The sequence below is a fragment of the Aspergillus lentulus genome, assembly GCF_001445615.1.
Source record: "Aspergillus lentulus DNA, contig: Alt08, strain: IFM 54703, whole genome shotgun sequence".
Taxonomy (NCBI): Eukaryota; Fungi; Ascomycota; class Eurotiomycetes; order Eurotiales; family Aspergillaceae; genus Aspergillus; species Aspergillus lentulus.
Genome location: NW_028322118.1, coordinates 57,715 through 71,469, shown reverse-complemented (window position 1 = coordinate 71,469; position 13,755 = coordinate 57,715). Strand labels below are relative to the sequence as shown.

Below are 13,755 nucleotides of genomic sequence, written 5' to 3'. Positions count from 1 at the left end.
CACCTCCAACTCGTATGCTGTACTGCACTACTCGATAGAATTAAAGGAGTTCTTCAGGGCAACTTACTTGATCTTGCAGGACTAAAAATGCGGCATGAAGACGGGCCTCACTAGTATGAATCATTCAGGTATCACCAGCAATTCGCTTGCATAAACACCTGCACCTTTCCCTTGAGGTATTCTCTCAGTCATTGACAGTCACCGAGTATCTCAGATCATACAACAGCTATTTAAGTCAATACAACATGCACGCTGGACATCCATGAGAATCATTGTTCATGGGGCCGGTGTGGCCGGGATGGTAGCCTCCGACTGCCTCCAACTGCCTCCAGCGGCTCGGCATTAAGCAAGGTTGGGCTCGAGACGCATGCTGAGTTTGCGCTGTCAATGGGCAATGGCATCTCCATGTGGCCACATGGCTTACGGGCCCTCCATCAACTCGGCTATCTCCCTGCGATGCAGCGTGACACAGTGCCAGTGAACCGTTCTTTGGGCCGGGGGCCGGATGGCCGGGTGATACACGATAATCTACTAGATACCGATGTTGAGAGAAAGACGCAATCTCCCGCACATTCTGTATGACGGCTTGCCCGATAAGTCATTTGTCCATACCAAAGCGATCATCGAGAATGTCAGGCAATTTCCAGACCGCGTTGAGGTCTGCCTTGCAGACAGCACAGTTGAGTCTGGTGACATGGTCCTCGGTTGTGAAGGGGTCCACTGCTTGATGCGGAGCTTCATCTGGGATCAGCAATATCGACAGTGCCTCCGGGTTCTTCAGAGAGAATTCTGACCTGTACTGGGCCCTCAGTGGTAGTGGTCCGGGCACCTTTACCGTTCTACTCTCCATGACAGCCCCGGGCTGCAAGAAGACGGCACCATTGGCGGGGCTACATTGACCTTTGACGATAGCAAGGTTGGAAACGACCATTTCTGGGACGCAATTGGGAGTTTTATCTATTTATCTAAACTAAACTAAACTATACCTAACTATGGTTATTTAGTAGGACCCTAGCTTGGCCTATCTAGGCCTAGTAGTAGGTTCTATCGTGAAACTCTTACTAAATTAGAATAGATCAAATTTAGTCCTAATTTCCAGAAGCTAACGTGAAATCATAGTAGTTTAGTGCTAACTAGGGCTCATCTCACATAAACTTAGCTGAATACAACTCTATACTCGCGATTACTAATTTACTATAACCATATCTCTATTTATAGAAGTCCTGTACTTGCTACATACGAAGACTAAAGAGCTTCTATTTTTATCTTTTTATATAGCTATTTTAGGTTTGCATTCTCTCCTCAACCCAACGCCCCCACACTTCCTCCTCCCCAGAAAATCTACACCATACAATGCTACTGGGCGTGGTCGGTAAAGTCGAATATTATTACTTAATTAATCTCTTGTTATAAGGACATTGATTTCTCTGTTGTCCAGGTTTGGGGCAGTCTCTGCAGGCCGAGGCCCGAGGGCGCCCGTTGAGAGTGTTTCTGCATCTTCTTGCTGCTCAGAAGGGATATTTATGATCCTACAACCTGATTCCTGCGTTGAAATGATCCCCTATTTAGTGTCCCAGGCAACCATTTTCATCAAAGTTCAAGACTCCCTGCCTATTCTTTCATACGATGCACACTGGGTTGCTCGATGTACGATTGAACCTCCTCTAGACTGTTTGGCTGGCCCTCCTGCTCACCCGGCATCGTTGTCGTAATCTGGAGAAGATTGATTTACCATACTCCTACGTCATACGCCGTATTAGTTTCCAATGTCCGATCCTGTACGAGATTGATTACGTTTATAGATCGACTTTGGTGTTGTTTGATGCTCTATTTCTCAAGGCACAGTATTCCCATTTGAAGGAACAGACGTTTGCCATAGAAATCACAATATGATCTTATCACCGCTCTCACGTACGTTTATGTATAAATACTAGAGCAGAAGGGAGAGGCACGAACGAAGAGTTGAGATACTGGTAGTATACACAGGTTGTCTGGGTTACAGGGGAAAAGCATCACTCCATGCACCGCAGCTCCCTGATATCTTCACTAGAGAAAGGATGCCTCTTGCTTCACTGAATTATAGTCAATTGCTGCCCGTGGATGTCTCTGGGCGTAAAGTCCAGTGTCATGAAGCTGGCCTTGACAACCTGAGGATGGCAGTTTTCCATTACCCAGTGCGCAAACATATCCATCCCAGCACATGCCCCAGAGGCGGTCGAGAAGCACCCGTCTGTGACCCACTGCTGGGAGCCATTCCAATGGACTTTCGGGTACAGTAGCCGGGCTTGGGGCAGAAGCACGTGGTTGACAGTGGCATCCCTACCATCAAGTAGCCCCGTTTGAGCCAGCACCAAAGCGCCCGTGCAAGTTGTAAATATGGCCTTGACCTCCTCTGATCGACGTCGAATAAATGATTCAAAACACTCCAATAGGCGGTAGTCCGGCGATGGTCCACCGATTAATAGATAGTCAAGAGGTGGACATGTGTCGCAGGTGGTTGTCGGCAGTGCCTGAAGGTTGCCGGTATGTTGGACGGGCTTCAGCTCACTACCAACATAGTAAAATTCAATATCGAGGCCGGCAGCTGCGGTGTCTTTGGAGACCTGACCGCTCTGTTCCATGACTTCGAGGTACGGCCGCGAGCATGAGGAGAGGATGTCCACTGGCCCAGCGACGTCGAGGGTTTGGTAAGGAACCATTAAGATTCCGAAACGAATGGGTGACATTATGAATGGTCTTTTATTTTTTTATTTTATTTTTTTTTTATTCGACAGGGAGGTCAAAGGATCAAAGGATCAAAGGATCAAAGGATCAAAGGATCAAAGGATCAAAGGATCAAAAGGTGTGATCATCGATCAGCATGCAGTCGACTTGGTGGTAGTGGACCGCATTTATAACACTAAGACTGCTGTGTCCGTCAACCACGCGCAGAGTACTTACAGCTTACCTTGGTCTCGGACAAATCCGGCATAGGCCTTTGGGTTATCGCCTAGATCATCAGAAGGTGTCCAATCTACAGCATTGTTGTTCCTGCATGACTGCTTTGTGAGACAAGGTTCCCGAAGTTCCCCACAACCCCAAACCTTTCCACAACTCCTTGGCGGTATTTACTGCCCCAAGCAGTTAGGCTAGGATTCCAGGAGATATACGCGTATTCTGACGGAGTTTCAGAGCCTTTTTCTGGCTGTAACTGTTAGAAAATACAATACCGCGATGAATACAGATATGGAGACCCTATCCTAATTGGGATATAGTCCGGACACCCTTTTGGCCTAGTGGTATAGATATTTTGATAGTAACTGACGCCCAGATACTCCCCGAAGTGTGAAAGGCATTCTCCCTTTTAACTGACACCCTTGTGGTTTGCTAAAAACCAGCGAATCATGGGGAAAGGGCTCTATCCTCATCGACAGTTGTAAGGCTAAAAGTAATGTAGACTACTTTGTAGCTTTGCTGCTGCCTGCCGATGGTGGAGATTTTAATGGGAGACACCTCTGCACCGCTGTATATTTGCTGCACTGCTGTTAGAGACGCTGAGGTAGTAAATGACAAAGTGCGAAGCCGCCGCTGACTGAACACAGAGTTGAGTCATATTTAAGAGTAGGAGTCAATGCTAAGGTCCTTGACCATACTGTGAGTAAACAATATATTAGTCTCCTAGTTACAGTTAGCTATTCTAGAGTAGGCAGCAAGAAGAACAGGGCAAATGGGGGTACCATACTACCTGATTCATATTACCATTTGGTACATTTCTCCGCCATTACACGAGGCTTTGGGAAGCATTAAGTAACAAACATTAGTAGAATATAACGTTCTAGAATACAGTACCACCGATGACATACTCCAGCTCCCTGTACGGAACAAGGGTAGTTTCATTTAACGCCCTCTTTGCTGCTGAGAGACAATTTCCGAGGTCATACAGTATACTTTAGGACACAACATGACACTGATATTCTCAATTCTATCGACATTTCGATGTGAATGCACTAGTGGTTCTGAGCTGTTTTGAGCTGATTTATCCGCAGCCAGAGTGGTTCTCGGAGCAATGTCGGGTAAAACATACGAGTACTAATTGCAGCCTAATTCTGCTTCGAATAACAGACAACATGCCGAAGACTCCACTTTTGAATGGAAGTCTTCTTCTTCCTTCCCTGTCTAGCCGCCTAGTCGCAATCTAGTTAGCTGCTAAGGGAGTGAGGAGGCGCCGATGGATCTGTTGATCTCAATTGAGCAGCCACTTGTTTTAAACTTGGGGCCAAACTCGTAGTAGTTTGTGGCACCTGCTCAACTAGATAATCTCATTACTTTTTCGCCCTGGCGGTGCATCTTGTGCGCTGTTGCTAGGCAGCTACATTTAATACATCCGTCGCTTGGTTTCGCGTACTACCTCTCGCACTCGGATGTGGATTGTTAAATGACACCGGCTAGGGCATTGGGAATTAGAGATATCAGCACCAAAACAAGCAGTGGTGCTAGATGAACACCATGTCAGAAGTTCCTGCTGTGGTGAGGGTTAACTCCGCCTAATATTAGAAACTGAAATAGTGCAAGGGGAATTTCACCACATTTTCGTGTTTCCAGATGTGAACCAGATCTAAGCTCACCAAAATATGTTAACCCTGGTCCGTACACTGTGCGTTCAAGCAAACCCTTGCCTCCGAACTGTGGACCCTTTGATGTGGATAGGTATCCTAGTATTAAGTATACCTTGTGGCAGTGCTAATGTCTCAGGAGACTGTGAAATGGTGTCTATCTTGCTTGCGTCCATGTGCCATACTAGTCTTATTTATATTAAGCGCCCAGGACGGCTCAAAAGACGTGTCAATCATATAGCAATTCGGACGCGAGTCAACCATGTCTCTTCTTGCATTCGTGGTGTCTTTTTCCTACCTCTATCTAACGGGCACGTTAGTATTTGATACCGTCCATTGGCTCCTCCATAAATGGTCCAGATCACCGTGGAGGTTCCTTCGTTGGCTTTCATACTGCCACCAATTTCATCATCTCTACTACAACCGCTCGCTAAAGTTCAACGATCGATACTCACGACAGAATGCCTGGATTGCATTACCCCTTGAAATGCTCTGCAAAGTCTTTGGAAGTATAGCAGGATGGCTACTTGCCCGGCACTTGATGGCGTATAACCAACAAACCATCGACACTGCGCCTTTACTCGTGGCGTCCGGATTCGAGATTATACGAACACTTGTTGTCATTGCCATGAGCGGTCGAGACTCGAATCATATCGCCTTGGACACCGTGCCTAAAGACCATAGCTGGCTCTTTGTTGGACCCGAGTACCACGCCTTACACCACGTCCATCCCGAGCGATACATGGGCTCGATGGTCAAAGTATTTGACTGGGTAGCGGGAACTGCATACTCTCTGCGGGGCAAAAGGATCATCCTCACAGGCGGCTCGGGTGCGTTTGGCTGCGCAATAGAGAAACAGCTCCTGTCGGAAGGGGTGGAGGATATTAAGAAGTTACACTTCGGAAAAGACTGGACTCACCATGACGTCTCTGGAGTCAGCCACTTTCTGGAAAAATCTGATATCCTTATCTTAGCACATGGTACCAAAGGGAGGGATGCCATGGATGCTAATTGCAAGTCGACCATGCGCCTCATCGAACTCTTCCTCGAACGCAAAGCTGTTGACAATACTCGCCAGAGCAAGACGGTCCCGGAAATATGGTATGTAGGCAGCGAGATTGAAATTCACCCTGCATGGGGGAATCCAGAAATGCAACGATACTCCGCCTCAAAGCGGGCCTTCCTACCTTATGCTCGAGCCCTATATGACGACCCTCGGGTAATTTACCGTCACATTGTACCAGCGGCCTTTGAATCGTCTATGGGTAAAGCAATTGTTTCACCAGATTGGGCTGCTCGTGTGGCACTATGGTGGATTCATCGTGGAGCCTATTATGTTCCTGTCACCTACACGGGACTCGCTTTTTTGAACTTCTTCAAGTTCCTTCTTTTGATTCGCCCATGCACAAGGGCAGGTTGTGAGTAGTAACACAGAATATCTTTACAATTGAGTTTACGCAGTATATAGATGTTTAACTATGTTCATAGTTTTCTGTGTATGTACATAGCGAATAGGGTGGAGCTATATAGGGAAGTATCTGAAGTATTCCCTACGAAGAGTTCCCATTTTCTTCGATATATTCTCCATTTCAATTGTTTCTTAAATGATATATACCAGTCCTTTGATATCTATAAAACGGAAATAGTTTTTCCTTGCTCAAAAACCATAACCTAAAAATAGAGGTTGCTCTAGTGAGGTGGTAAGGCCTAGTAATATCTAAAATTTTAATGGTATAACTGATGCCCCTATGGATCTGACCCTGCCCTGCGGCCCTGCCCGTAACCCGGTGCAGGTTCCTGACCTAGAACTGAACTAACTGCTATGGGTGTGGTGAGAGTTGGATTCGATTTTAGCGGCTCGGTTATGTAATTCTATTCGTATTAGAGATTTGGGTCGCCATATACCCCTCTAGTAAGGGTTCGAAGTATTATATAGTAGTGGTATTAGATACTGCCATATCTAGATATATATATTTTGAATATGAAGTATTACTGGGTGGGTTTACCCATAAGTCCATGACTTTCTGTACGTATATAAATTCTAATATCCTTAGTATATGGCAATTCGAATCATTCATTATCCCTACTATATGATGATTTTAATATTACACCTGTATATGAGGGTGTTAAATACACCTTAAAAGTCTAATAAGGTCTTAGATATTTTTTAAGACCTTGTTGAACTTTCCCGAGACCTTGCTGAACTGCATGCCCACCTCTACGAGACCTTTACATGGGCCAGGACGTCTTGGCCAAATCTACTGCCTAAGAAGGCTAGGGTTACTTTAGTGTAAGGTCAAGATCCGGAAAATTTGACACGAGCCAGGATGTCTTGGCCAAATTTACTGCCTAAGATGGTTAAGCTAGGCTGCCAATGTTTCAGAACATTTGCTATTTACTATTTGACACCTAAATATTTCTAAAATGTGAGAGGCTCTTTTACTTCGCTGCAATTGTGCTTTGCCATCTAATCAGAAATTCTTGCAAAAAGAGCGATATGCTGATTAGCAGTTATAAGACGGAAATCTTCTAGACTAGGCGAGACAATCCAAGGTGAAACTAATACAGAGTACACAGTCTTGATACACCCGGAGTCGTCTGGCATATTTTATGCATAATCCTTCCCTCCTTGGAAACTTCCTAAGTGAGATTGGCTCAAGACTCAAAATAGGCCGGATTTATTATTACCATGCTAATATCACAGATAAGTCAAACTGCTTGTTTTCCACCCATCATAATCCGCATTACATTAACTAGTAAATCAAATGTCGCGTTGCCCAAGCTAAGAAGTGCTGCTCTTACATACCATCTGTTTCCGATCACTTTTGACTCATCAATGTAGACAGTATCTCCTGAAAAGCACATCGTATTCAGTTTGCCAGATTCATGGATACTAAAGGAATCTGTCTCCAAGATAAAACCCGTGACCCCACCACCTGGGAACTATTTGCAAGGTGTACTAGTAATTCAGAGAAACTTCCCTTTGATGGTGGCGGTCACAGTCTCCAGGGGCGAAGAACCAACAACTCCAGGGCGAGGACGGAGATTGGAGGCACCATCCATGGTGGTGAACACTCTTCAGCCATCAAGCAACCTGCGACCCTCAGGATTTAGACTGTCTACGTGATTCTCGTGGCTGAGAAGTACTGCTTCAATCAGCGGTAGGTCGTGAAGCTGAAGCCTTGCCCCTTCATAATTGGTAAGGTGTGGTGGTAGCGGGATGGTTTCAACTTTCAAGGCCAAACGTCTTTAGTCTTTACATCCGCGTTCTCCCAAGTATGCGTGAGATCGTAGTCGGTCCCATCAAGGACGCCGAAAATGGGATGGCAAGATCATATGATAGGCGGTAATAATTAACTCTACAAAATTTACCGAAAAAAATACAAAAAAAAAAGAGGGAAAAAAAAAGAAAACAAGAAAGGGAAAAAAGGGCATGGATTCATGCCTCCCCTTCAGCACGTCAAAGGGCCAGTCCCAAAGTGGTGAGCCGCCCCCTTTACCTTCATCTACACAGCAATTCTATCGATTTAAGCGGCTTCTCAATGCCCTCGCTACGACTTTTCTGAAGTCCGGTTCTCCAGTCTCAAGATGGGGCGCTTCCAGTCTCCCGAAACCCCCAAATCTCATCTGCAACCACAGCTACTACCGCTGGAAAACCCGCAGTCGATTCAGCAAGAAGTCGTTATCCCAGCCTGCAGGTGAATAAAGAACCATGGGCCCTTCCTGTCGCCCGCCATCACCTCCCTGTCAGATACAGTTGCCAGTTGATAGCAAACGTTTGTAGGCGGGGATCGTCATCAGGCCATTGCTTTTTATAATGATTATATTCTGCCGCCGGCTTGTGAGGGTCGCTGGAACAATGCAGAATCAAATGTGATGCAGTCAAGCTTGAGAACTGGCTTATGCGTGGGGAATTCCCTGGTAAGTGGGTGTACGAGACCCTTGGGGACTTCAGAAGTCTTAGCGCGCCAAAGAGTGCCAATGCCAAAACTGTTTTCAAGCCAGGCTACGTCGGGGAATTATTGGAGGTAGATATTGGCCTGGGAAAGTCAGGTTAGGTTTCTATATCCCGTTTTAGCAACTATTTGGCCGTGTCTGTGAAGGAGTAGAGCTTATGATAATCAAGAGCAATATCCTCAACTGATTTTGTTGGACACTTAAAAAGACATAGGATCCTTTTCATCCAACAGCCCAGGAGCCTACACCTATAATAATCACTAGATATGGAAGTCTAGGCTATAATTTCCTAGCTCTAGGTAAGTGTAAGAATATAATTAAACCCCCTTACTCTCTTTTTCCATCTATAATAAAGTTATATTTTACTATAATATTAATACCTATAGCAACATTATAGCTACCTATAGCCTACTTAATCTATTATATATACTAGACTCCCTAGACTTATATATACTATTATAGAAGAATAGGCCTTATTGGACTTTAGACTAAGACAAGACCAAGAGTTACTAGAGTAGAAGTTCTCTCTTTTAGGCAAGAAAATATATATGAGCTAACTAGTATATAATAAGGATCGTTATAGGGTATATATAGTATAGGATAAGCCTAATCTAAAGAACTTCACACTTAGTATCAGGTTTATTTTATAAGACTAAAACTCCCAGTATGTGGAGGTTCTTAGGTTACCTTGCACAGGCATCATGTGCAGGATATTATAGTACTGGAGGAAGAGGGATATTCCCGCCTCAAATAGCCATGCCTGAGTGAGGGCTGCCAGAGGTATAAATCGCTGCTACACGTAACTTGATCTAGTCATCAATGGTCGTTGAGATGTGGTTTATTCTGACAGCAGCAGGCCGCGCTATCATTGCTCAGATACCTTACTTTTTCTATACATTTCAGCATATCTTCACCCAAGGGAAGCCTGCCCGGCTACATTACACAGTATTCAATCATAGTTTCTCCAAGTTTCTATGTTCATACCCCAGAGTACTTCTGAGTCTTCAACTCATGAATCCACAAGGAAGCCCAGCTTTCTGCTGATGCAACTATCCAGTGTCAAATTGACTTGTTCGGAAAAGAAAACATTGGCAAGGTAATGGGTAACTGCGACACATTCTGTTGTGACTGAACCACACTCTGAGTATCCATTTTGCCCGTGCGGAGAGACTTGCCTTCGCTACAAGCATGGCGGGCTTCGTATTCATACATGATGTTAACTATATGGGCTATTACATGTCCGAGCATAGGTCATAAAGGAGAGAACCTAATTTGTTTGCTTAACATATATTGCTTATGCAGAGGCTATTCAAACAGTACGTCAACTTAGTTCTAATTAGACCCAGGATCGATGTGACAACTTCAGGGAAAATTCGACATAGATAACCGGTTTCGCGCAACTGGGCGGTTCTTAAGGACTTGTGGCATTTCGAGACACCAAAGTAACGTGGCGAACCTAATCGAGACGGGAGTGCTGGACTGGCTCCACTTTGTGGTGGTCGCAAACTGGATCTTCTCTTATAGAACTCAATCGTTCCAAGAGAAGGCTTCTTGCTTCCAGTGCAGCTGGAATATTTAATTCAGTCAACCGATACCTCTTTGAGGCTAAATGAAATGTTATATAGCCATGCAGAAAATTCTCGGCAGCACGCTGCAATGGCTCGTCGCTAGACAAAAGACACTGGACTCTCTGAAATGCCTTTTTGGCTCTCTCTGCGAACCACTTTAGAGATTCCAAATGGCTGAGATGGTTCGCGCTCGCATGGGCGTGTACATGGATCGCGTCTTTCATTGTTTCTTCCTTGTAAAAGGAGAGAAGATCATTGGCAATATTCAAATAGTCGATTATTGCTGGCATGGCCGCGAGATATTTGTCCAGGTAGCGGTTTTCTGGAAACAACTCTTCAGGGAAAGACAGAAAACCGTACGCTTCACTGGTTCCGGACTTATAACGAAAATAGTCCGTGAAATCGGAAGTGCTCTGTGTGCCACGCATGCAGGTGTCATCGAGCTCGTAGAAGCCGGCGGAAATGTAATTGATCAATGATTTTATAATCATATTTCCGCCAAAGTTGCCGAAGAGCCTGCAATAATTTCTTAACCAGCTCGTCATGGCCCGCAACAGGGGATGACCGTGCGAATCACCGCTCACTAACTCCATACAGTATCGTCGAAGATCATCCCTCATATCCTTTGCAAGGTTGTCAATAGCAGCATAAAGTGCGGTCTTCACTGCAATGGCCTCCTGCACGCCCTGTGGGGCGTATGAATAGGAGGCAAGGGCGTAAACGGCGCCCGCCTCAATCTCCTCTTCAAGCCTTCGTATCAGTTCCTCTGGAATGCCTTCCATTTTGAATTGGTTCTGTATGCGGCTGATCAGTGATGCATCATTGTTTATAGTCGGACACTGATAGCTTATTCCTCGAAGGAAAGTATTGAGAAGCGTCTCGTAGTCTTGTTTCGGTACAGTGCTTCCCAGACACAGTTTCTTGGGTGTCTCAGTGACATAATGGCCGCAAAGTACCGCATACAGTCCAATGAACAAAATAAATGAGAACAGTAATGTGAAGCAGCAGTATACCCAGTGAGGCTGAGTAAATATAAACTGCAAGTCCATAGTATTCACAAGGCTTACGATTTCAACTGAGAAACAAGCCCAGAATTCACCCTGAAGCTGAAGAATTCAACGTTGAGATAACTGTGAGTGATGAAAGGCTCCTTGTTAAAATTTACCGCAGAGATCAAGGGGGCTTTTATAATCAGACAAGGGATTAACAGCCAGATTAGGGGGACACTGGCAGAGCGGATGCGAGCAAAGACACTAAACACTGAGGACTGTGAGATCGATTGCTACTGTACCACTACGACCAGAATGCCTCCTGCATCATGTCAGTTTGCGCTTCTTTGGTTAGTGTAGCCCAGAAGTAGGGAGGCGACCAGACTGTGTGGACGCGTATATATTCATTAACATGGATCTACAATGTCATTATCAGACTTTAGTCCATGACATATACTGCATGCCGACGAAAGAAGAAGGATGGGGCCACAAAATCAGATACCTGCATATTTCGTTGTCCGGCTGGCGTACGGGCTAACATCATTGTCTACAGTAAATATAGGCAGCTGAGGTACCGTGGAACTCTGTAAGAGGCAATGCCTTTTGCAAAAAGCATAGTAAATGACCATACGGTAGTTGCATAGTGCTTTAGAGACTACCTGTACAGCAACACCTGACAGTTCTCAACTTTTCCTATTGCCTTACATGCTTCAACCATGGACCCGAGTCGTTTTCCAGTGTCTATAATGTAACCTCACAAATATGGGCCCATACAATCACTATTCGGGGATTCTTGCCGCTCGTTACCCAATTTCCTGGTGCAGCTACTTCAAATGATCTACTCGCTTTGCGTCCTCTGATAGATGAGCCCTTACAATGTTGAGGGAAGTGTGGAACTTGTACTGACCAAAGGTATTGCGGACATGGCAAGTGACCTCTACATATAGACCAGAATGAGAAAAGCACATGTCAAAGGAGACTAATACACTAGTATCAGTCAGTCAGGCATTATATTAATACATATTGCAACACGAATTTGATACTGTCATCAGGAAGATAGTGGCTTCAATTAATACCACAGATAGACCACGGATTGACACACTCACTGCTATTACGAGTCACATTGAGCTATTCAGGGGATCATTTCTAAAGCGATGTCATATTCCACGTATGACTACATCTAGCAAAAGAATGGCTTGAATAATGCTACTGCCGGGATGAATTTTGAAAAAGCCATCCACACCATTAATGTATTGGCATCGTCAGTGTATCTCTTGCAGTCTTGAACAAATTACAACTTAATTTAATTTGAGGGTTTTATAAAATCCATTCATTATCACTCTGTATGTGCGCCAAGATTACTTAAAAGGGGTCCTGATCCTCGCTCAACCTTTTGCTGATGATTTTCTGGTGTGTGAGTATCTAGACATGATGACCCTTTTAAGTCGTGCATCCACATATTGTTTTCTCTACTGGTTGTTTTCAACTGCTAAGTGCTCTCCTGAAGAATTGATTCAAAGCTCATAATTCAACATGCCAGTTACTACCTTCTTTTTCATGACGCCATTCGTCATATCCCTATCAGCCCTCGCCGGCGAACCATTTCTTTGCGTTCTAGTCTTCTTAAATCTTTTGATCGTCCTTGCACTGTTGGCTGCCTTAAAAGCCAGTCAACCGGATGATCACCTCAGGGATGCAGTGTTAGGAAGGAGACGTCTCTCCGGCAATTCTTAGCAGGCTGGTTAGCGCGCTAGGATGATCGGTATAGCTCGCACCACATGATCTAACAACACTGTTGATTATATCATGACCGAATTTTCGAGCTTTCACCTACATATGACGACTAATGTCTACAAGGGGCTCTGTCGTTCTCCTATAGCAACATATTTGCAAACGCCACGCGTTACATACTTCTCGCCAGTTTTCGTTGGTTGGCAGCGGCTGTATGCCTATGGATGTCGTTTCATTTGTAATCAGATCATGCGTTCCAGAGTTTTGTCTAGTATGCCCTGCATAATATCACGAATAACCTAGTTAGTTTCCTTCCCAACTGGGCTGGTCGCAAGCGCTTGGACGACAATGAATGCAGCTCCTTAAATTAAGCAAAGCTAAGTGCCTTATCAGTTGCATGCGCTGTCATTGGTGACAGGAGCAGGGCACTTGCAGTTCCTACATTTCCCGGCATCTGCACTATCTTCTCAAAGAGTATAATGGCCTGCCGAGAATTAGGCTGATGAAAAATGAGTACATCGACATGATACTTGAGATATTGAAAACAAAGCACTGATCATGCCCTAAACAGTCCATGAGTGAGATTTGGCTAGTCCCGGGCCCTCCTCAGCGAATGGAACTCTGGAAGTAAATTTGATAGCACCTCGCTTTCCAAGTTTTTGGTTTTGGCGTGAGATAGGGAACATATACTACTCAAGGCACTACATCCCGGGTCTCCGCAGACCCTTCCTTGCATGACAATCGCATTTACTCCACGCACATTAGCACCAAACCATCCGCAAGCACTGAGGCGGGAGGCCCCCGCTGTGTCCACCACGACTTTCATATCACTTAGGACTCTTGGGACAAAAATGAACTTTGGTGTGTTACATCTGCTATCTCTAATCCGGGAGGAGTTGCGATCTCGACCGCACGGCT

General features: G+C 45.0%; 4 protein-coding genes across 4 annotated transcripts; 1 reads left to right on the top strand and 3 right to left on the bottom strand.

Moving 5' to 3' along the window:
• Positions 1 to 598: 598 nt before the first annotated feature.
• Positions 599 to 931, bottom strand: ALT_3293 (uncharacterized protein; the record flags this gene model as incomplete). The annotated part of the gene is made up of 1 exon (XM_033562723.2): positions 599 to 931. One exon carries the CDS (start codon positions 929 to 931, stop codon positions 599 to 601), a length of 333 nt encoding a protein of 110 aa, XP_033418614.2.
• Positions 932 to 2,069: 1,138 nt separating this feature from the next.
• ALT_3292 (uncharacterized protein) lies at positions 2,070 to 2,726 on the bottom strand (the record flags this gene model as incomplete). The annotated part of the gene is made up of 1 exon (XM_033562722.2): positions 2,070 to 2,726. One exon carries the CDS (start codon positions 2,724 to 2,726, stop codon positions 2,070 to 2,072), a length of 657 nt encoding a protein of 218 aa, XP_033418613.2.
• Positions 2,727 to 5,133: 2,407 nt separating this feature from the next.
• On the top strand, positions 5,134 to 6,018 carry ALT_3291 (uncharacterized protein; the record flags this gene model as incomplete). Its single annotated transcript, XM_033562721.2, has 1 exon — positions 5,134 to 6,018. The coding sequence occupies one exon, from the start codon at positions 5,134 to 5,136 to the stop codon at positions 6,016 to 6,018; it is 885 nt and encodes a 294-aa protein (XP_033418612.2).
• Positions 6,019 to 10,005: 3,987 nt separating this feature from the next.
• On the bottom strand, positions 10,006 to 10,899 carry ALT_3290 (uncharacterized protein; the record flags this gene model as incomplete). The annotated part of the gene is made up of 1 exon (XM_033564283.2): positions 10,006 to 10,899. The coding sequence occupies one exon, from the start codon at positions 10,897 to 10,899 to the stop codon at positions 10,006 to 10,008; it is 894 nt and encodes a 297-aa protein (XP_033420174.2).
• Positions 10,900 to 13,755: the final 2,856 nt, after the last annotated feature.